The sequence below is a fragment of the Rhopilema esculentum genome, chromosome 19 (genome assembly GCF_057945365.1).
Source record: "Rhopilema esculentum isolate cy_ngs chromosome 19, ASM5794536v1, whole genome shotgun sequence".
In the NCBI taxonomy this organism is placed as follows: domain Eukaryota; kingdom Metazoa; phylum Cnidaria; class Scyphozoa; order Rhizostomeae; family Rhizostomatidae; genus Rhopilema; species Rhopilema esculentum.
Window position 1 is genome coordinate 4,742,344 of NC_142833.1, and position 23,853 is coordinate 4,766,196.

Below are 23,853 nucleotides of genomic sequence, written 5' to 3' on the forward strand. Positions count from 1 at the left end.
TGATTTCGTTTACCAGCTTTAGGGCCTGCGCCACCGATTCTAAAATGGGGAGCCACAAAAGGAGGATTTTATACCTATTTAATACCCAACAGGAGGATTTGATACCTATAGTTAGCAAATAAAAATGGGGGGGCATTGCCCCCTGCCTCCCCCTGTAGCGTGGGCCCTGAGCTTAGATCTATAGCGATATTCTATTTAGACAAAAAAGGTTTAGAATGAATGGTAGCAGAGTGGTTTGAGTTGCAAAGGTTAGTCACATGATTAGTGGAACCTGACAACAACAGCCATGCATAGTCATAGACCTACAATCCTGGACAAAAATGTTGAGACAAAATGCAATTTTTGTTATTGTTTACCTTGCCCCTGTAAATTCGAATCCCCCTTTTCCCTCGAAGCAATGTTGGATTTATAGTTCTTTCATTTTTGCTTCACAATCATACACTCAACATTGAATTGGGGGAGGGGCAAAGTTATTTTTGAAAGAACAGTGAAAATATAAGCATTCCTTGTAAAGTCTCAATCATTTATTGGTTGCTTTGAAGGGAAAAGAGATTGTCAAAATTCGACGATTTTGGCAAGCCTGTAGCTTTACTTTTTTGTCAAATTGGGGGATGTAAACAAAGGCAATTTTTTGGAAAACTAGCTTCCGTGAGTAGGATACATTGTGAAAAACTGTTAGGTATTTATTACACGAGAAGTTGTGCTGCTTTGAGCTGGAAAAGTTCTGTGAATAATAAATGCTTTTAGCAAGTCTATAATCTACTTTTTTTGTGAAAATCTAGACAGAAAAAAGGGAATAACATTAAAACATAAAAGAAAAAACTACGTTCCATGGCCAAGGTACAAAACCAAAACCTGGCAAATGTTTATATATGGGGAAATTCTGTCAAAAATTGATTATTTTTGGAGGCCTATACGTTTTTTTCTTGTGGAAAAAGAGTCACTGAAACAGGAAAATTTTATTAGGAAAACAAGATTAAATAACAAGGCTGGATACATAGTTAAGTTCTGTTAAGACAATGAGTTTGATTTTTAGCTAAAAAATCACTGGAAAAATTTACAACTTTGGAAAACCTGTAATTCTACTTTTTTCAAAATTGGGTCACTCAAAGAAGAGATATTTCTTATGGAAAAAACTTTCTATGAACAAAATTATTTTAATTACTATTTAAATACTATCTAATTACTTAAAAACTATTACAGATAAAAATTATTTTAAGAGTTTATTTAGATGAGAAAATTCTGATGGTTCGGAAAAAATGAAAATATCAAAACTTTGTTACTTATGGTGGTAATTCTACTGTTTTATATAAGATATATGTTGTAAAAGATATACTGTTTTAGCCTTAAACATATACATAAAAATGTATAAGAACAGAAAAATAGATGATATAACGTCAATGCGAACAGTTTTATGTGGAGTGTGTTTGTTAAGTGAGGCAAAGAAGTTTGAAAAGTTTGACAAAAAAGGCAACGAAATAGGATATCTAGACACAACTACATCAAGCACGCTTTAAGAAGCATCTCCAAGACCTACGTATCGGTAAAATCGCGGACTTCAGATCTACCAGGTTTAGAAAACCCTTTTATTATTCCGCTTCTGCCAGGCTGGATACAGCATGAGTTCAAATTTTACCGTACGACACTTATTCACAAACAATGACTATTTTCTCTCGGACATTCAAGAAACTATTCAGCGTGACTTCGTTATCAAATAGTTATTTATCTGTAATTATCATTATATACGTTTTAAAAAATGGTTTCGACTAGTAAAAGATGTTCACAAGAAAGATCAAAAATCAGGAATATCTTAATAAACAAAATAGCTTCATGTCAAAAAGTAACGGATATAAAAACTCCTAAATTCATACCTAATGCACTTGGGCATTTCAAAACCATCACTGTTTCAAAACCAAGTTATACCAGAATGCAACTATGCACATATCAAGTGGCAAATGCTTAGGCTTCAAAATTAAAAGCTTCTACGCGAAAATGCTTTTGTAGGTATAATAAAGATATAATAATAAGATGCAACTGATTTCTACATTTCGTTTGATCGATTCTGGAACAAGGCAACGCCAACATCTTTTACCTCTCATTTCATAAAAGATTTCGCGATTTTAAAATATTTAGATATTAAACCTAGAAGCCTTTTTTGCTAAGATCGATAACTGTTACTAATCGGTGACTAAAAATGAATCTACCTTACGGAAACTCTAATCTTAACTGCAATAAGAAAATTAATTTGAAAAATACACTGTAAATACAGATCGATTCACTTATATGAAATGATAAAAACAGTCACATTTCACTGCATGACGCCGCAAGGTGACCTTGAATAAGGATTTCTACTCAATACAGGTCAGTACCTTCTTGTTAAAGGCATTGAGTCATGGCAAATAGGCCTTTTCTATAGAGTTTCATTTGGTTTCGACGTGATCGCTGCTGTTTCATGTGATATTCGCATCCGTTGTTGACAACTTGCTATTGATGGAAATTGTTTTTTTAATCAGTACGAGGTGAGTTCATGTGACCAGTTTAAGGTCAACCAATAGCATCGCAGTCATAAAAATCGTGACTCAGCGGATTTTGGCACTTTGGGTATACTCAATCGATATTATCATGACTCAATGCCTTTAAATAAAACATACAACCTATGCACAACAACTTATGGAAGAAAACCACAACAACAGCTTACAAAACAACTTGGAATGTCTTCTATGGTGCAGAATGCTCTACGTACGTTCTCCAAACAATTCAATACTTCTAATATAAAAACGTCACATCAAAAATGTCTTTCGTAGAAATGCATCTATACAATCAAGGGCAATACATAAACAACTAGATAGTCCTCGAAAATTGGTCAAATACTTATTATGACATCATGACAAACTACTGTCACAGACATTAGAGTGATGTAATGAAGTTTTCGATGTAATTTCTAATAAAAGCAACTTGCCTCACAGCACTTAGATTGCCATGGATTTTGTTCTAATCAACTGGCCTTTCGTCAAATTGATGTTCTTCATAATTTTGTTTCGGTGGCCAACAGCTTCAATCCCTATATCTTTCAGATCTGGATCCGTGAGCTCTAAGATCTGGCGAGGTGTGACTAGGCCCTTTTTAGTGAAGTTCTCGATGTATCGCGACATCCCAATCGAATCAAGCCATTCTTTTAAGGTCTTCATTGACGCGTAATCCAAATTAGTGTCACTATGATAGGTAAACAAGGAGAAATAATAGATAGAGTATGAAGGCAGCCTCCTTTATATTCCTAAGAAAGATTGTAATTGACACACAAATTAGACCCTAATATCAACCTATTTTAGGTAAGAAGTTCAATGCGCTTTTGGACATCAAATACATTTATTCTAGCATTTGGTAACTCATATAAAGATATAGGGCGCTTTTCGAAATGGGGAAGGGACACAGGTCAGCGAAAACGGGGCCCATTCGAGAGATACAAATAAGACCTTAACCACTGTTTCTGGAAAATGGGTGGGTATATGCCCCGGTACCCCCCCCCCCTTTCGACTTCTTCCTCTGCTACGACATTAAAGACCTCCTAAGCTCGCACGTAGAAAATTCCAGGAGAGGGAATCCCAGGGGGTTAAATGTGCGACTAAATATGCATGATACACTTATTTGGACGTTCATCGCAACAGCTGTGTCCAGGAGTGCTTGAAGTACTGATGAATGAAACTTCGTGGGCAACACAACTTTATTCGAAGCTAACACAGCGTTTCGAGTGTAATCCGGTATGAATATGGCTGTCACTGGGACTCCCTCTCCTCTTCAGAGACAAAAGTTGTATTGCATTAACCAAACTGATTCCTTCAACTTCATATTCAAGTTTAATAGCTTTCTTGTATAGTGAAAGGATATATATTGCAACATACCGCCTTGTCACAACCGATTCTTCGTGTTTCAGCAACTCCGGACTCCGGATCCACTTATCAATCGTGCCACGAATGTCCTTAAATTTTGGTCTTTTAACTCGATCTTTGTGCCAGCAAGATAACATAAGATCGTGCACAACTTTAGGGCAGCTCTGCAAGAGATTGTCAATCGTAAACAGCTGCTTTTAAGACTTAGACAAGAAACAAACACAGAAAAAGTGAACATAATTTTTTTGGTTATGTAAGGTCTGGGGCCAATAGCAAAGCCATCACAAGAGAAAGGAGAGAGGGATTGAAAAGAGGTCCGAGGCCAATGTCAGTTTATATAAGGAGAAAGGGGGTAAGAAGAGAAGGATGTGAAATCAACCATGTAGATTATCGTTTAGAAAAAGGAAAGTCTGATAGTCTGGGAAGCAAGAAGAGTGAGAAGAAAAAGGGGCTTCGTGAAGCAAGCTAGAGTATTGTACTGTGATCAAGCAAACTTGCCCGAATCAAACACTGGGTAGAATTAGAAAACACAGGACTGAAATATATGCAAACGAGACGCATCTGAAGGAAAAGTTTCATTTGCAAACATATCATTACCAGTGAAGGCAGAATGGGATATCTATTTAATATCTATGATTTTGTTAACAAATGGTACTTTATGCACATGATCAGAAAATATGAAACTAGGGCATTGGGAATCTGAAAGACAGGTAAGCCTAAAGAAAAATTATTGGTACGAAATATAGGGTGTGGATGCATTTTCAGCAAGTTAGTTTACTTTTTTTAATCAAAATACATAACCCAACAGAGCATGTGACATCTATCATTGCCAACAGCTTTGTAACTAAGAGGAGACCAATAAAGAGTAACAGAGTGCGCGAAAAAGACCCCTCTGCGATAGAAGAAGAAAAACGCCTGTAGAATAGTAGGCCATCAGTAGGCCCGCAGATTTTGCCTTTGTCGGAAAAATCTTTAGATCAAAAATGCTGATGCAAGGAAGTTTATGGATCAGGAAAACTCAACTGCTTTTACGTCGGCATTTTAGTACCCCGATATAGATTTTAAGGTTTATAGCAGATAAATCTCACAAATATAAGCAACGAAAAAAACAAGGAACAGATAATGTTTAAGCTAGGTGTAGCCTCGATATGGAAAGAACAGAGCATGGCATATTTGACATATCTTGTGTAATTGATCTACGAAAAGCAAATAGTAAAAATCTATGAAATCTAGAGACTTTAAAACGTAAAACATACCATTGGCGGAGGAAGTCTGTAGCCAGAAGCCAGACGTTCAAGCACCTAAAAAAGAACCAAGGCTTAAATTGATTCCTACGCGTGCCAGCTCAGAAGAGAATGCACCAACAGTCACAAAACAGTTGAAGAAGATGAATTCCCGTATGTAAGAGACAAATATTCTCCCTTTTTAGGCGTTGTTTCTTAAAGTATCCTGTGTAACTATATGTTTGTTCCCAACAGATTGATTTACGTCTGTTTACTCTGATTTACGTCTGCTAAAAAATTCCGTAGAGAATTCGACAAACTTTTCGTACTTGTCCTCTCCTTATTTGTAATCACAAAAGTTCATTTTATTATCGTTTTTTTTCCACGAATATAACGTGAAACTTTTTAAAAAATCTCCTCTGCTTGATTCTTTTAAAAGAAGTACACAAGATGGTTGCCAAAACTTTTGAACATTGGAAAACAATGTCCTACTAAATATTCTCATGTATTCAATCTTGCAACAATATTAGGTCCAGATCATGTTTCAAGGAATAGTCGACGCCGCAGGTAAGGCAAGATGACTCTAAATCTTGTAGAATTAGCATCTTCTAAGTTTTGCGAAGCAAGGTAATGGATGTGAATTTCAAAAACAGACAGAGACAATACCCCTCCATACCCCATCCCCCCCCCCCCATTTCGAAAATAAATCTATAGATCTCAACCACGAGATAGCTTCTTGATCAAATAAAATAGGGTTAAGCAATCATTTTCTGAATAACGAGTCAACGAAAAAGCCCCAACTTGTATAGAGTATTGATTTGAAATCGCAATTTATCAACTTTTGTTAAAACCATTGCCCAGGCGGGAGATAGGTACTCTAAGGTCCTTAATAGAAGGTCCTCATAGTTGGGGGGTCATATGTGAAAAATCTGAAAAATCACGTGATGATTCTTTTATGGGGTCAAAGGAGGTTTTCTTCTAAATACAATCGATATCAAAATGACAATTATCACCATGTAATAATGTATTGTTGTATTACCAAAATTAGCAGGCTAATCATCATTGTGTACAACAGTCAGGCCTATGTAATTTTTTTTAGGATGTCACTACTTTTCTATGTTAAATTGTACAATGCAACCTCTTCATTTAAGAGAAACTTTACAGAAATTTCACACCTGCAAGATCAAAGGACAAATGAAATAAGGGATATGAATGACTGCGTATAAAAATTAATAAATGGGGGGGGGGGGTCCAAATAAGCTCCGGGGAGGGGTCAGAAAAAAAATCAAAAAACTAATAAGCGTCCCCCCTTCTATTAGGGACCTTAGAGTAGATAGGAAATAAAAAACATTTTCCTCTTGGTGACTAGCTATATTAGAAAGATACGTGAATATACCTCATAATTGCCCCAGTCCCAATATGGCCTTTCTCCGTATGACATTATCTCCCAAAGCAGGATACCATAACTCCAAACATCCGAGGCAATGGTGAATTTCTTAAACTGGATTGCTTCCGGTGCTGTCCATCGAACAGGGATCTTGCCACCCTGTAAAAAATTAAGTTAAGCTATATCATAAAGGATCTCGTCTACCAGCTTGAACTATAGTGAAATATTTTTTAGACAGAAAAGGTTTAGAATGAATGGTAGCAAAGTAGATTCAGTTGCAACGATGAGTCACATGGTTAATCGAACCTGACAACAACAACCATGCATAGATGTCGCCCAACTATCAATGGCCAATTGCTAACAGGTAAAAATTCTACGTCTCCTCTTACTGGCCAACATATGAAGTCCAATTTCACATTTAGTAGCATCCTGAAGAATTTCAATTCTGTTATGTGTCTGCCACAAAGTTAAATAGTGATTGATAAAAGAGAGAAAGCTTTTCTTCAATAAATATATGCTCAGAAACATACTTTGAGTTTGATATGTAATAAATCTCAATAAATGTACGAGATTAAAATATACATTGACCCACAAATGATTGCACTTCTCCAGTATGACACAAATATGATAAGGTGATCTGATATGAATTTAGTGTAATTCAAAGACAATTGTATGTCATCTGTTAATAGGATAAAAATCTTCTTGATTTTTAAAGGTTAATGAAACATTTAATTACGGTTGTGTTATATGTATCTTCCTCGCTCAATTCTCTGCTCATTCCAAAATCAGCAACCTTGCAAACCATGTCATCATTTACTAAAATGTTCCTGGCTGCTAAATCCTGAAATAATAACATAAGTTAAATTAAGTCTTAAGTATTTTAACAGGGCAATATTTAAGGACTACCATTATGCTCTCACTGTCCAAATTTAAAAAATGCCATTGTTGAAAAAGTAATTTTTTCCAGATGAATACATGATAAAATTAAACGCAGCTGTATTTGCTATTCCATTGCAATTGCTAAAATTATTTCATATTTGCCAGTAATCAAATCTAAATAGTCTACTTGCATTTTTTAGTAAAAGAACCAATCGGAACTCCTTACATGCATTCAAGAGCGCATTCCAGTCATCTCTAAACGCTCTAGGCTCAATCTCAGCCTTAGGCAAACAGCAAACAACATACACACAATGAAAAATTGATCTAAAGCAAAACATTTATTAAGTCCTGCTATGACAAATAACAGCGGATAACCCTGCTAAATAAACTCAGGGGAAATGAAATGGCTGAAGATCGCAGTCTATTAACCAGCTGTGGGCAAAATTACTTTGAACATAACCATCCCATACTACAAAATTTATTTCTGCAATAATATATGAGAGAAAATTTTGCTGATTGAATCTCAATTTTTAAAAGGCAGTACACGGTTATCGTTCACGACGCTTTCGATTGAAGATACCCTGTGGATGTAGCCAACACCTACCCTGTGGATGTAGCTCATTTCAGAAAGATACTTCATTCCAGACGCCACACCCCTTGCCATTCCTAGTAACTGGAGTGGAGTAAATTTACCATCGTTTTCCTGCGGAAATATAGAAGGTTCTGTTACATTTCCTCTGAATGGGAAACTCAGTTAGCAACAAAAGACGTAGAGTAGTGGAAGAAAGGACGAACATATTTGATACAAAGTTAAAATTGACTGACATTTCGACCCGGCATGCAATGCTTCTTCAGATGCCTAAATCTTTGCTATACATGTATTCTTAGAAAAATGTAAAATAAATAAAAAGGAAGCGATGATAGATATTGGTGAATGGTTGTCAGTCAATAATTGCCATTTCAATCTATAAATTAGTTTAACTACATACTCAATAACTAGCTATTTGCAAAAATTTGAAGAAGTAAATTGAAATTTAGCATACTTGTAGAAAGGAGTCAAGCGATCCATTGCTCATGAATTCGATGACAATCAATATGGGACGGTCTAGAAGGAAGAGAGAAAAATTTGTAAGCATTGGCAGACAAACTGGGAGACGACGTAATATATGTGTTCCAGAACGACAGGAAAAATTGGCAAGATAGATTTCAAAGAGTACACAAGCTAGAAATCGGTTTGCATGCTCACAAACAAAGCAATCTGTAAATCTATCACAAAATCTGCAAAAGATATGCCTTCAAAGCAAATAAATTTATATACCTTTAACGACCACACCCTCGAGATGTATGACATTTGGGTCATCAAATTGTCCCATATACATTGCTTCTCCCAAAAAGTCATCTCTTGCTTTCTTATTTGCATTTGACTACAAAAAGGTAGAAAGCAATAACGTAAGTTTTTGCTAATAAAAACACCCAGAAAGACAGCTGCTTTTTCTAAAAAAATTGCTCCATAAATATTCTTACACATTTAGGAGGGTTTTCTTGGAGGATGGTGGTTAATTTACGGCGTTTCCAACCCCTCCCCCCCCCCGGAGAACAAGAAAATGGCACAATTAGGCCAAATGCCCCTCCACATTATTACTGAAATGTCTCCCTTTATCTTGGAATTGGTCGTAAGGAATTTTGACTGTTTTCCTCTGGTTGTTTCCAGACTCAGAAGACTCCAGAATCTTTTCGAAAAAGAAATATACACTCGTCCTTCAAGACTTTTACTCTGCTTTCTTCTTCGGATATGGTTTCTTATCCCATAATTTGACAGAAAATGTCTGACTGAGTTTATGAAAAGATTTGGTCACAAAACGTCATGGTTAGGTTACTCATTATTTAAACAATTTTATAACTGACAAACGTAGCTTCTTCGCAACATGTTACCATTCTTTTATTCCTCTCAGAAATTTTGTTGACCTGCTAGTTCACATTTTTTGTCCAGTTAACGGTTTTTGTATATACCTTACAAATATTGTTGACAGCATAGTTTGTGCAGCCCATTTGCTTTGCAACTTCATCGTATTAAAGACCTGTCTGGGGTAAAAACACTATGACAATTCGCCCTGCTTCGTTCATATTTTGCTTTTTTTCCATTGCCCATAAAGAATAATTTTTTTTCAGCTTTTAAAAATAGTTTTCACAGTAAAGTTTCCCAGAACAAAATAATATAACTTGCCTGGTTGTTTATTTCGTCAGTTTCCTGACGCTACTACTTGATTCTCCCGCCACAAATGGAATATTCTTTTTTTCTTAACTGTCGTAAGTAAGGGTTAGGCCAGTAATTTTACCCAACCATTCGAATACTTTCGAAAGGGGAGTGTAAGAGTATTTAGATTGAAAATGATTTGATGTCGCAGACTTCAATATTTGTCCTACCTTTCTACGAAAGATCACAAACTTATACCTTGAGTGTCTTGACGGCGACAACTTGTGCTTTTTCGGAAGGTTTTTCCATAGTTCCTTTGTACACATCACCAAATTCACCTAAGAAAAATATTTAATTGCAGAATATTAAAAAACTTCGACAATTCCTTTTTGATTCTCATTTAACTATCTGGTTTCAGGCCTATAACCTTACGAAAATTTATATTGAACACAACAAAATCATTACAGCTTACCGAAGACGTTTTTTAACTTAGTACCATAAAAGCATTATATGTTTGAAAAACTAGAAGATTTAGTCAGAAAACAAAGCGGAAAACTCTATCAAGTGTCTACAGGGTGAGCCCTCGTTTGCTTAAAGTTGAGCAGCACTAGTATCTTCAACAGAAGACGGTGTCATATCATATGTAAAAATAACAGTGGGAAATTATTTGTGATGAATCAAAGAAGAGAGAGCCGAGAAGAGAGAGAGAGAGCAGACCGAATTGCCGAATAGGCTTGCACCTATGGCATTGTCTTTCATCTGAACAGTTTTTGTTTGAATCGTTAAAAAGTTCGAAATTGAAACGCTAAACCATTGAGGTGCTTAATCATTGAGACACAAACAAACCGTAGTTAGATTCGCGAATGCAAATAGCAGTTGTAAGAATCTGCCGCCATGATAAAACGTTTCAAAACTTTCCAACTATCGAAAAAGCTAGTCTTAACCCTAACTTTAAACCAACTCACCTCCACCAATCAAACGATCTAGCTTGATCCAGCTTCGGTCTAATTCGTTAGCAAACTGCTGCACAGCGTCCTCCAAATCTTGATATGTCGTCGGATCAATATAAACCTGAACGCCCTTTCCACTTGGGAGAATCACTAAACAATGTAAGAGAGATTTAGGACCAGGTCGAACTTTGCATAATTTAAACACAATATTTATGAAACATATTTTTCTCGCAAAAAAGCACACGTTACGACCTATGTATGAACAATAAATTTACATTCCAAATGTGAACTACCAGTCCTGGTATTTAGTAGCTCAGTTACTTAGGCCCAAAGACCTCGAATTCACTTTAAATTGAAGCGAATCATCCATAAATATAAATGAATTCAAAATTCTTAACGGAAGTTGGTTTTCTGGCAAAAAACGCTGCTTCACAGCATGTACTAACATGAGTCAGTTCTGTCCATGATGCAATCTCTTAGATGCTTCATGTTAGCGTAAATTATTTGCATAACTACTGTCTAGCAAACATCGAAAAAGGTTGCTAATGATAATGATCATGATGATGATGATGACTCAACCTATCGGTGGTAGTTCTAGAGAAAATTGATGGCCGGTAAAAAAAATTGATGATAGGTTCGGTAATACTTAAAAGTTCCAGGTCGAATTTGCCTGCCTGAATCTACAATAATTGAAATTGTAATTGGCTGAAAATAACAGTCAAAATGTAATGATTGAGAGAAACGATTATGGGAAGTAATAACTGTTATGGAAGTAAAATACCAACATTGCTCGAAAATGGACGACTGAAAATGAATCAACAAATTCGCCATATACGGAAAGAATAACTGGATACAGTGAAAATTTCTAAGAAATTTTTAACAGCGAATGTGTACGAACCTTCCCCGTTTTCAAGTCGAACAGGTTGAAGATGCTTTGGATGTCGCCTTGATAAGCAGAAAAATAATACTTTTTATTGACAAAGATATAAAATATTATTGAATATAAAAGTGACAGTTAATAATCAGGGACCTGAATCGACGGATATCATAGTTGAGGGCAGGGCTGGAAAATGTCGGGCAGCGCCGGCAGCGGCGCTGCCAGGAAATTTTTAGCACAAATTTATTACAGGAAATCTTTGCTGTTTGCCAGGAAATTTTTAGCGTGCAATCCCCATTGCTTGATTTTACTATGAACATTAAATTCATGTTACACTTATCCTACCGAAAACTGTTTTCTTGTGATATACACACATACTGTATAATTTTTGTTCTGCACTACTAACACACAATACAATCATCTCGTATTATCAGCGCTTTTTATACCAAATTACCGGGCATAATTTTCAGCTACTAATTTAATCACGCAAGCTAAAACAAAGTTCATTTCTTTTTTACATCAGCCATTCTATATATGTAAAACACTTAAAGACAGCCAATCTTGTTACGTGAATTGTTTTGAAGGTGAACATGCCCCAAAACCTGTGTGGATGTGTCCATTATTATTCGTATTTTTCTACTGGCATTCGCATATACTTTTCATCACTCGCTTCAAAGAATGTAAGCCTTTTGGTCTTACATCTTTGCCTCTAGCACCAACCCTGATTTAAAACAGTAACTACTAGCTTTGATGATTGAAATACTAGCTTTGATGATTGAACTACTAGCTTTGATGATTGAACTACTAGCTTTGATGATAAAAAAGAACAGCAAACAGAAACCCAGAGCACAATGTAGGATACATCAATACTTACAAAGTATCTTGTTTGTTAGAAATGATATGAAATTTAATCGAAGTTATAATAGATTTTAAGATCTACTAACTTTAACCTTGAAAACAAACTATGAGTATTGTGCTTGGTCACGTTCTTTTTGATCATCTAATACAGTGTAAACAAAATCATTGCTGTTCGAATAGCTATAATCAAAAATCGAGGACATGCAATGAGTTCCTTTTTAGTATGGCAGTTTATTTTTCGGACAAATGTTTAAACAAATCAAGCAACTTAAAATATCACTTTCAGAGGCTGGAAACTTTGTCAAATCTTCGCAGGAAGTCTTGAATTTCTTATTTTGCTGCCAGGAAGAAAAATCTTTTTTCAAAGCCTGGTTGACGGGGAGGGGGGGTGAAAGGTGCTAGATTTCTGACTGACAACAAGCCAATCGTAATTTTGCACTTACCTTTTATTTACAGACCCTTAACACTACACGGTTTTGTTTTTATCTTTCTGAATTGAGAAAACTTTTTTTGGCTATAGCGTTATGCAAATTATTCTTGGACCGAAATAAGCATTGTTAGTACGACTTAGACTTTTTTATTTCTCTTTTGCGACACCCCCACACCCTAGGGCATCTACGTGCCTGTGAGTAAGTCAAAAAAAGAGTGAATCTATACGCATATCCTAGAGGAGTAGGGTGAAATTTCAAAGAGTCACTCGGGGGAAAGGGGCGAGAGTGGCGCATATGGAAAAACTTCAGAGAATAACCTCAGAGAACCCGATTTTTGCAAAATAACATTTGAAAAAATGGAACAAAAGGTGCTAAAAAAGAAGCAATTATGGTAATTGCATGATGGTTTTGGAAAAATGAGCTGAGCCATTATAACGAGAACGGGAATGAAATTTTTTTTGAAAATATTAAAGCTAACCTAGCAGAATTGACGTACCTTCGGTAGAAATAAACAACGAAAGCGCCAGCAATCAACAGTAAGACAAACAATGTGACTACGACAGCAATGACCAAAGTCAGTGAAATACCTGTAAAAAGAATTCCATATATTATTCATACGTCACTCAAGGTGACTATAGGGAGCATTCTATTCAACAGAACTGACTTGCTCAATGGCCAATATGGTAATTAGATATCAGCGAAAATTAAAAGTAAAAAACAGTACAAAAAACATTGTGCTAGGCTGACAATTACGAATTGCTTGCTTAATGGCCCATAGGTAAAATGATAAGATATCAGCAGATTTTATGAAAAATAAAAGCAAGTAACAGTACCAAGAACATTGTGCTAGAATAGCAATAAGCTTGGCCTATCATCACCACCTTGGTTAACAATAAGGTACGATTTAAGTTTACGTTTCATATGCAACGGTAATGTAAGATGAAAAACTAAAAACCCTGCAGAGAATCAAAAAATATAACTATTTAATGATAAAAATTTTGATTTCCACTGGCTAATACTTTCCTTTTCCTTTAATTTCAAATATGATAACTTCTTCTTTGGAAAATCCAGCGCTCGTGTGTGCTTTTACCTAATTCGAAAATAAATTTTTTTACTACGTTCTACACGAGTGCATCTACATAAAGATAATATTCTCAGTCTTGGTAGGGCTAACATATGACTTGAAGACTCTTTTTTTAAAGAATTCAAGACATTTGCTAGCTTTCAAAGCTTCAGTATCAAATAGTTGTAAATAAAAGAGGCATAAGTAAGTAAACACACATTCTCTCAAAGTGACAGGCCTTTCGCTAGCTATTGTGCTCAAGTGGGTTTCCAAGTCCCATTTGCGGAAAAAGTGGGTGAGTCATCCTGTATTTGCAGACAATATTGGAAATTTGCCGACTAAGCACCCCTAGATGGCAAACAATTCCTCGTTATTCCAATGAAACTAGTTTTCAAGGGGGTGTCACGCCAGACGCCCCCCTCCCTCAATAGAAAAGTCACAAGAAGTTGGGATTTCAAGCAGAGTCCTGGAAAGAGTTTGTGCTTTCACAGGGCTACGAGCCAAATCTTTCAAAATCTTTGTCAAAAAGAAATGAAAATATATGCCTGGGTGTTTCATATAAGATCATTTCTTTTTCATAAACCCACGACACTTTTGTAGCTCGAGAGACTTCCACTATTTCTGGACATTCATACAAAATTAGGGGATCAAAACTTCATACTTACAGACACAGTGTACTTTTTCGTTTCTTGCTCTTGTTTAACAGTGTATTTCAGCTTGGTGGTAAACATTCCCTTTTCACCATTAACAGTGATAAAATATCGCAGATCATCACCACCCTTGGTCAATGGCTCGTTCCAGAAAATTGTCACTGATGCATCAGAGTTTGTCCTTTTAGTAAGATTCTGAACCTCCGAAGGCACTGAAAATGAGATGTGCTACATAAACAACAAGGAATCTATTAGGATATTTACCCAAAACAAATGAATGTAAAATCAACTCAAAAAAGATTTGCTAAAAAGCTCAACTTTCTCATTTAGGCTTCTATCTCATTACACGGACATTGCTACCATTGAACAATTTTTTCAAATTTTCTAGAGTAAAGAAGGAATATGCGATTAGTTGGTACAGAGTCTTGCAAAAAAGAAAAAGAGGATTTGTTCAATCACATGCTGTCCCTTAAATTATCATTAAGCAAACAGTGTAACTCAAGCCAAACGTTCACTCACATCCTGATCCAGTCAAAACTGAAGTGCTGTTGTACTGAGCTTTGTCGAAACCGATGGCAGCAGTGACATTGTTGATGGAATAGACTCTGACGTCATATCGTGTGTAGGCGCTCAGCCCAGTGACATTGAAAAAAAGGTTAGGTGTTGTAAAGTCCGGTGGAATTTTACATTTAGTACAGCTTGCTTTTATCTTGTAACTCGGTTTGTCTCCAGTCCCTTGGTTCATGGGGACCGTCCATTCTAATAAGATCCACTTTGACCCAATCTGTTTTTCCCTAACGACATTTGGAGCAGATGGTGGCGCTGTTGAAAACCATATTGATTTACGAGTATTGAGATTAAAAATGATAACAAAAAATTGAGAATCAAAAATGGAAGTTAAAATGATACAAAAAGATTACCAAACACCGAGTGTTCATTGAGTATTTAGCACCGAGTGTTCATTGAGTACTCAGCACCTAGCTGGATAGCTGAGTAAAAATTCAGTAGAGGGTAAAATAATAGAAGATCTGTAATATTAAAGTGAAAAGAGAATTGTGCACATTAGAAAGCAATGATATAAAATGAAAAATTTTCCATGGTTCGCGAATATGGAAAAAAGGATTTAATTAGGACCGGAAATTTGTTTAACATAGTCAAAGAGGGAAAAAATTTAATGGAAAGCTTAAAAGCTTTTGAGTGCCAACTGATATCTTGCCCCAGTGTGCAGAAATAGATAAAATATTTACAATGGTATGATGTGATTGAGAAGGTTTGAGATGAATCTTGAGTGAAACAAGTAAATGACCTTCTAGCCACTTGTTTCAATGTATTTATGGGTTCGTAAATCTATTCATTCTCTTTCATAAGAAATCAATAATCTTTTTGAACTAAGCTCACCTTCACAGTCGACAGTTGGAACACTTTTAGATCGAAGTGGCCTGTAATATCCATTGTTGCATTTACAAGGTGTTGTCCTTGGCTTCAGTCCGTCCTCAACATTTGCACCACATCTGGTGCAATTAAAGTTGCCAGCAGCACTTTTGAAACTCTTTGCGGGACATTCTGTAAAAGCATGGCAATAAAGAACAAAAATTATCACCATAACACTCCTATGAATTCGATGAAGGAAAGTTTCAAGAAAATTGATGGATATAAGCCCTTGTCCTCTAAAATAGAAGCCCCATTCCATTGAACTTGAATATAACTATGAATATGGCTGCATTCAAGAATCTAGATTTTCTAGAATAAAAAGGGTTTTATTACAATCGGATAATTATTGATCGTTGCGCTGGATTTAAATATAAGGGAAGATGACCAAAATATTAGTTTACCATCTTTGACTCTCTAAACTTTGTTGTAAAGAACAGAGAACGGTGGTTAAGTTTGTGTTAGAATGTATCATAGATAATGCAGTTGCAAGATCCTGAGAAGCTAGTTTAAAAGTTTCCAAAGTTTAAGCTCTTTGTATTGACAACTAAATCAACGAGCTAACTTACATCAAAAAGTTAATTCACGCTTTGAAAAGTTAAGAGTGAAGAGTCCAGCTTTTATAACAAATACAATAGGTAAAGAGGTGACAGAATACAAATTCTGGAAACTTTATTCCTTAAATAATTTCGCAATTGTTATCTTTATTGAACTGGAAATTTCTGGTCTACAAATAACTTACAAGATCCTTTATCAATCAACAGAAGATAAAAAATCTTTTATCATAGTGCTCATGAAATCATATTATTTAATAATGGAAACATTTCATTTTCAATTCAACCTAAACCACATTTATAAATCTCACTATTACAAGGTAATTTGCAATTGGATAGCCTGGTTTTACAAGAAAAAACTACAAAAATCGGGTTTATGCGTGGTTATGAAAAGTAAATTAAAAAGGATGTAATTCCGAGTTTATGCATGGTTTATTTTTGTGTAGTACAGATGGCAATGTTGGCAAGTTTGGAGATGAGATACCGTTTTTGTTGTTTATCGATGGAGAGAGTCACATATTTTGAAGAATGAATTGCAGGAATTGCCGAAGGTGCCAAGAGAGCGCCGTGGAGAATGAGCAAAACGGAGACAATTTTGTGTCTGAAATTGTGGTAATGACTAAGGTTAAGTTAGCAATGGGGGAAGAAACATAGATGGTGAGAAGGATAGTAGAGTTGATAAATAACACAGAAAGAGAAGTTGTTTTTGATTTTAAGAAAGTAGATAAACAAAGAATAGAAGAGGAGACGAGGAGAGTCAACAATGTGTTGAAATATATCGAGACCAAAAGTGTATCTGAGACAAACAAATTGTCGAAAGCTGTTAGCATCTATGATCTATGTAGGAGAAAGTTTGGGGATAAAGAACAAAAGAGGGTCAAAAATAAACAATGAATGGTGGAAGAGGAGAATTGGAAATGACATCGTGACACTGTACAAAGACATAGCAGTAATAGAAAGAAAGAAAAGAGGAGAGCTGGGAAAAGAAGGGAAATTCAGTTTCCTGCAGAATAAATATATGATAGATAGAAAAGGACTAGCAGTTGCTATAGAAGAGCTGAAACAGAGTGTAGCAGCAAAGAAAACAAAACTTAATAGGTATGATCAAAGGATAAAGCAGTACAGACAAAAATCGATTATTCTATACAGATCAGAAGCGATTTTACCAGGAAATAAATGGAGAGGCAAGGAAAGAAAAGATTCTACCTAATGCGGAAGAAGGTAGAGAGTTCTGGGGAGGAATTTGGGATGATGCAAAAGAGCATAATAAACAAGCAGAATGGTTACAATAAATCAAGGAAACTGAGACAGACCCAGTACAACAGGACATGCATATTTCTAAGGTTGAAGTAAAAGACCAATGCAAAAAGATGCCAAATTAGACAGCTCCTGGACCTGATGGAGTGCAGGGATTCTGGGTGAAAAGCCAACAGGGTGCCATCAAAGAATAGCAAAACAGATGGATAAAATCTTGAATGGAGAGGAAGAACTGCCTGAATGGATGAAGGCAGAACAATGCTATGTCAGAAAGGTCCGACAGAGGGAAACGCTGTAGACAACTTTAGACCTATATAATGTTTACCGTTATTGTGGAAGCTCAAGACTGGGATAATCGCAGAAAGCATGTATGCATTCTTAGAGAGCAACAACATTTTACCTAATGAACACAAAGGCTGCAAACGTGAAAGAAAATGAACTAAAGATCAGTTATTAATAGACAAAATGGTCCTGAAAGATTGTAAGAGAAGACACACCAATTTCTCTATGGCCTGAATCGATTATAGAAAGGCATACGACATGGTGCCACACTCATGAATCATCGAGTGCTTAGAACTATTTGGTGTCACCAGGAAAGCGGAACAGTTTATTCGTCGAAGTATGCCTCACTTGAAAACGGAATTAACATCTTGTGGAGAAAGGTTATGTCATGTTCACATTAGAAGAGGGATCTTCCAGGGTGATAGTTTGTCCCCTTTGCTGTTTGTGCTTTGTCTTATACCGTTAAGCCTGGTATTTAGGAATTTAAAAGCTGAATATGAGTTCAAAGATAAGCAACAAAGGATAAACCATCTACTATGTATGGACGACTGAAGGTGATTTAAAATATAAAAAGTAAGTACTAAATAGTTCAATTTTGACTAAAAATAAATTGAGATTTTAAAAGTAAGAATTACGATATTTTAAATTTAGCTAAAAGTTAATCAGAATTAGAAGTTATGAATCAAACTAAAAGCCCATTTTTGCTTCAGTAAGAAAATATTCTTTAGATTTTGATAAGAATTCGGCTATCGTTTTTGAAGTTCTTATCATGTTTGGCATCTTCTTAAGGATATAAGCTGCACAGTACCTAGAAATTTTAGAATTGGTTAAAGTTGCAATTAGCGGTGCAGAGTTTGATCTCGGATGTTTACTGTTTTCTTTCAATGATATGTCAATGTATCCTGCCTAGTGATATGATATCCTTTTCTTTAATGTAACGGCCTAGAAACAACTTGCAGCTGCATTTTCCACCTTTTGTAGTCGTTTTTGTAGTTTCAATGAAAGCGAATGAAATACGGCATCGACATAATCCAATTTGGATAATATTAGCAACTCAGCAACTTGCTTTTCAAGTTTCATTGACATTATATTTTTGAATTTTTTTAATGGCAAGAGCTCCAAAACAGGATGATGTTATCTTGTTTTCGAGCTCTTCCCACAAAAGATGGTCTAAGAAAACACCAAGTAACTTTGTTGACTTTGCATGTTCAAGTTATTGTTGTCCAATTTTTAGTGCGGGAGCAAAATTATCGAGATTGTGATGACGCGATAGTTGCTTTGTGCTAAGAACAAACATGAGTGCATGGAATGAATGAAAAAGAAAGTTTTATATATGTATATACGCTCATATATTAAAAAGACTCACCATTACAACTGGTAAAGGAATGATTTTCATATCCAGCTATGCAACGACAGCCACCATTTACCTTGGTGGAACCATTTGTATAACAAAACATGTAATTAGTTGCTTGTGAAATTTGAACATCAGCATTGGGAGCGCATGTTCCAATCACCTTTAGGACTGAAACTGTGCTGTTTGGAGCTGAAGTTTCAGGTGGAAATGACATTAATTCCCCTGCTGAACTTGGACATTCTATGTAACTAAGATGAAATGAATCAAGGCTTCCACAAATTCCTTGATCTCTGAAAGCAATAAAAAGTCCAGTCTTTCCTTCCATTCCAATGGTAATAGCTGATGTAAACTGTACTCTAGATGATGGATTCATTGATGAGGTATTCTTTAAAGCAGAAATGTACTTGAAGCTTTTAGCACTGGGCGTAGATGTTTCACCTGAGCCCAAAAGGACATAGACACCAATAGACAATTTGGCTCCACAGCAATTCAAAGTATAAGTAACTCTAAGGGTTATCTGTCTGGCTGGATTTGTAGTGACAAAGGGTGTTATAACATTACCATCTACTGATGGATCATTTCCGGCACAAGTGAAGAACCCTGTGTTATCTGGCTTTCGCCGCCACTGAAAGGAATGAAAAAGTCAATATCAGATGATCTGGTGCCTTGTTTCAATTTATCACTTAGCATAGAAAGATAATCAAATTTCTCACAAAAGATTCGTGCAATAGTGCAAGATTACATTAAAACTTTTCAAGTAACAAGACATCAGAAAGAAGATGGTCAAGGAAATCAATGTGTACTTGATGCAAAGAAATGTAGGACAAAAAAAGGAGAAAAATGATAGTCTGATGATAGCTATTCATGTAAAGTGGTAGTTATTCACATTAATCCCTAAACCCTAGCTTCATCAACCCAAAAGGACAACATTGTGTTGTTGAATTTTTAAATACGATTCTCAAACACAAGCAAATGATTAAACCGTGAAAATTTCCCCGCACCCACGCAAAACAATCACACTTCATGCTCACCATGAAAACAATAGCACTCATAAACAACAATGCACAATAATCCCTTAGGGGCGCACAGCAAACAATGTTGACAAAGAAACAAAGCAACAACACAACCCACAAACAAGAACAAAAACATTGTAACAGCAACATGTCACACAGCACATTGTAACAGTAACATGTCAGATAAACATTTCCAGGACTTAAATCCAACTTTAGGTCAACTTGAAAACTTAAAAAATATAGAGAGTAGAGAGCTAAAACCAGCTATAAAGGAAACATTCTCATAGGTTATTGGTATGCACCCATTAGGCCTTGAGGGACTTCTTCTTTAACAAGAAATGGGCAATAGCCTTCCCAAGCTCAACCACGAGGGCAGTTTTTTGCTTATGAAAATTTCTTCACCAAAAGCCCTGCAGAGAATGTTATTAAGTTGCAAAAATTGGGGCCTAAATGGATGCTAAAAGTAGCCAATAAAATTTCTGAAAAATACATACACTGTGAAGACTTGCTAAATGATAGTTCATGGTAGAAAATTGATTTCTTGCTTAAACAGAGTTCGATTTAAGTTACAATTTTCCTGTTTGTATAATTGCTTTGATTTTTTGACAAAAGAATTAAGCAGAATTTTGATGCACTACTTCAAAAAAATCTGTAAAAAAATGCAAGACAGTTCATAGAATATTGGATTACAGATCCTGTGATAAAAACGAAATACTTTGCCATAACCAAAAAGCAAACTGCTTTCAGTTTAATTTTTATAATGAATTTATCACTGAGAAAATTCTGTTCATTTAATTTGGGACCAGAAAGTATCAATTTTGATGCCTGGTGTAGTGTGTTTGACCATAAAGCTACTGCTTTGAAATGTCACTGGACATAGTATGACTTCTACCTTCCTACTGACACAGTTGAAAACATTTTTTGATGGGTTGTTGAAGTATTTGTTGAGGCATTATCTTATCTTATTATGTTAGCTGCAAAGAGAAGCTTAATCTGATTATGATTGATTATGTTTACATTGCTTGATAAGTTAGACTTTGAGTGTTACAGCACTCTGCCATTGGATAATGTGGTTGATCCTTACTTGAGGTCTGCACAAAGACGGTCATAGCCAGACCAAAGGTAGAGTTTTAATATTTAGGCTAAAGTTTTAATAAAAATCTTTCAACATTGATAAAATCTTATAGTAAAATTTTAATTAATCCTTAAATATTTTCCCTGGATCTTGCTGAAGTAGAGGTTTTTACTGAATTGAGATCTTTAAATAGTAAACAATCTTTCATTATTAGTTTGATTCAAAATCAATGAGATGTCCGAACACTTTCATACAAAAAGCAACCATTACCATACCCCTTGCCCTGAATAAATTATGTGTACATTTTCATGGTCACTTGTTTATACTTACATTATTGCGAGCTAAAGAAGTAGTGTTATGTTTCTGCATCCTCCAAAGAGTAGGCTCAGGCAATGGAACAGGGACTGAAAAGAAATGACAGTCTAAAAACAAATAAGCATAAACCAAGATGATGATAGAAAAAAAGCAACATTATGTCACTGATACACAAGTTCAAATTGAAATTCAGACACTTTTTAAACATTTTGGTACCAATTTAATCTTTCTATTTCTCATAGACCTAAACAAGGTAATTTTCGAATGCTTGGAGAGCATGTAAAATTTTCTATAAGAAATTGTAAAACATTGGGCAATAACTGGGCACAACATAAAACGCAAACCTGTTTACTTGTCTAAAGTTAATTCTGGTTCCAATTCTAAGTTTTTACTTTAAAAGAATGCTGTTTCAGTAAAGTTGGGAGTTTATCAAATTAATTGTAACTTTTGGGATGATATAATTCACATAAAAATAGGACAACAAACAGGAACGGTGATGTAAATAAACAGGTATTAATCACATTGACGTGAGAAAATCAATTTAAAGCATTTTCATCTTCCAGAAGAGGGTTTTTAAATAAGTATATATACAAGAAATTTTATACTGAGATCAAAAAATGATGTGCATAAAGTTCTTATCAACACCAACATTTGAAGCTAAACATATTTGTAGCTTTCTTCATAAATGGAGCAACTTGATACAAACAGACTAAAAGATTTCCAAATTCTTTATAAAGACATTACCTTGTCATATGAACCAAATAAATAAAACATTTGCAATAAAAGCAGTGTTGTCTTTTGCAACAACACAGTCGCTGCTCACCTTCTATTCCTTTGGTAACATTCACAATACAGCTCAAGGTTAACAGGACTAGGCCCAAAATGGGATGCCAGTTCCATCTTATACCCATGATAGACAGTTGCTACCACGCCACAAATATTGGCAAGCTAACGAATAATTCTACATAATCTCGAGTTGATCCAAGATAAATAATTAACTTCCATTCACACCAGCCTTTTTTGTGAACCCAGCTGTGAAGATGTTGAACGAAAAAGTCAGCACCAAAATAAATGGCCTGCTCGTAACAATCAGTCAATGATTCGTGTGCTGAAAACAATCGATGAGCAGATTCTCAATTTAGGCCGCAGTGATAGACTAATGCACCGAAACGATAACAGTAAAGTTTGAACAATGGTCAACCAAGCCACAAACGGTAAACTTCTTGTCTTTTTTCAATACCAAATACACATGAATCCGTGAAGGTTTGTTATTAAAAGTTATCACATTTGCAATACACGCTCGTTTCTCGACACCATTGAGCATCTCATTTCCACTTCCTCGTGAAACTGTTACTGGATTTCGTGAAAATAACATCAAGTAACACAATATTGGTAATTGTAAAAGAAGCATTTCCGTGTAATTGAATTGGGGTGTAATTTTATTCATATCATGCATTTTAAAACTTTCGAAATTGGTTCAGAAGTAAGTCTATGATAGTAGACGGTAGGAATTAAGCATATGAAATTTTAATGATAGCACTTCACTTCCCATAAATATGAGTTGCTTCATCTATAAATTCTAGGTGCTTAAGTCATCCATAAAATAATTTTCATAAATAAGTAAAATATAGCCTTCGTTGTATTCTATGAAAAAAGCCACAGAGCTTTCGATATCCTCCTTTTGCAAAAATTAACCTCCACCCCCCTCCCCCCCCCCCCCCCCCCCCACGGGCGATCAGAACACGCATCCTAACACGTAAAGTTCGCATAACATTTTTTCATGAGCTAACACAAACGTTGAATGGTCCAACCTTGTTTTTCACTCAAGAATTTAAATGGCTTTAAAATGACTACGCGAATTCATAGATACATAAGATCAAAACTGCTCCCAATATCGTTTTGCCCTGTCTAAAAAAACCACACTCAAACCTTGTCACAAATGTTAAGTGAACAGAAAATAGCTAATTAAAATTATAATTAAAATTCTAATTGTTATACATTAAAAAACATGTCCTTAGAAAGCATCATAAATGTTTTAAGTTTATACAATACATCCTTTTTATACACGAACAACTCTTATAAAAAATACCAGGCTGAGATTTGCCCGAAAATTAAGGACAACATTACAAACAAGACAAGCTGAAATTAAACAAAAAACAAGAGATAAAACAACAGC

The 23,853-nt window shown here is 35.4% G+C and overlaps 2 protein-coding genes across 2 annotated transcripts in view; both read right to left on the reverse strand.

The window, feature by feature from the left end:
- The window catches only part of LOC148957935 (ephrin type-A receptor 4a-like), a 48,921-nt gene extending 45,825 nt beyond the window's left edge, over positions 1–3,096 (reverse strand). The window contains exon 1 of the mRNA XM_089114183.1: positions 2,960–3,096. The gene's annotated coding sequence lies outside the window, so the exon portion shown is untranslated. The remainder of the gene's footprint in view (positions 1–2,959) is intronic.
- Positions 357–23,227, reverse strand: LOC135688199 (ephrin type-B receptor 1-B-like). Its single transcript, XM_089114184.1, has 19 exons — positions 22,501–23,227; positions 21,693–21,766; positions 19,287–19,899; positions 15,798–15,962; positions 14,919–15,221; positions 14,415–14,611; positions 13,709–13,776; positions 13,183–13,272; positions 11,419–11,465; positions 10,536–10,670; positions 9,829–9,908; positions 8,695–8,800; positions 8,420–8,481; positions 7,981–8,079; positions 7,234–7,338; positions 6,507–6,656; positions 5,144–5,188; positions 3,900–4,051; positions 357–3,213 (listed from the first exon to the last, which is right to left on the reverse strand). Exons 1-19 carry the CDS (start codon positions 22,586–22,588, stop codon positions 2,970–2,972), a joined length of 2,823 nt encoding a protein of 940 aa, XP_088970310.1. The 5' UTR covers positions 22,589–23,227; the 3' UTR covers positions 357–2,969.
- Between the last annotated feature and the right edge of the window lie 626 nt (positions 23,228–23,853).

Excerpts from the sequence above, each read along its gene's own strand:
- LOC135688199 (XM_089114184.1), bottom strand. The coding sequence starts at position 22,588 with ATGGGTATAAGATGGAACTGGCATCCCATTTTGGGCCTAGTCCTGTTA. Across the intron at positions 19,900-21,692 it reads CTTCTTTAGCTCGCAATAAT|TGGCGGCGAAAGCCAGATAA; the intron begins GTAAGTATAAAC and ends CATTCCTTTCAG. Across the intron at positions 8,801-9,828 it reads TCGCCGTCAAGACACTCAAG|TCAAATGCAAATAAGAAAGC; the intron begins GTATAAGTTTGT and ends ACCTTTTTGTAG.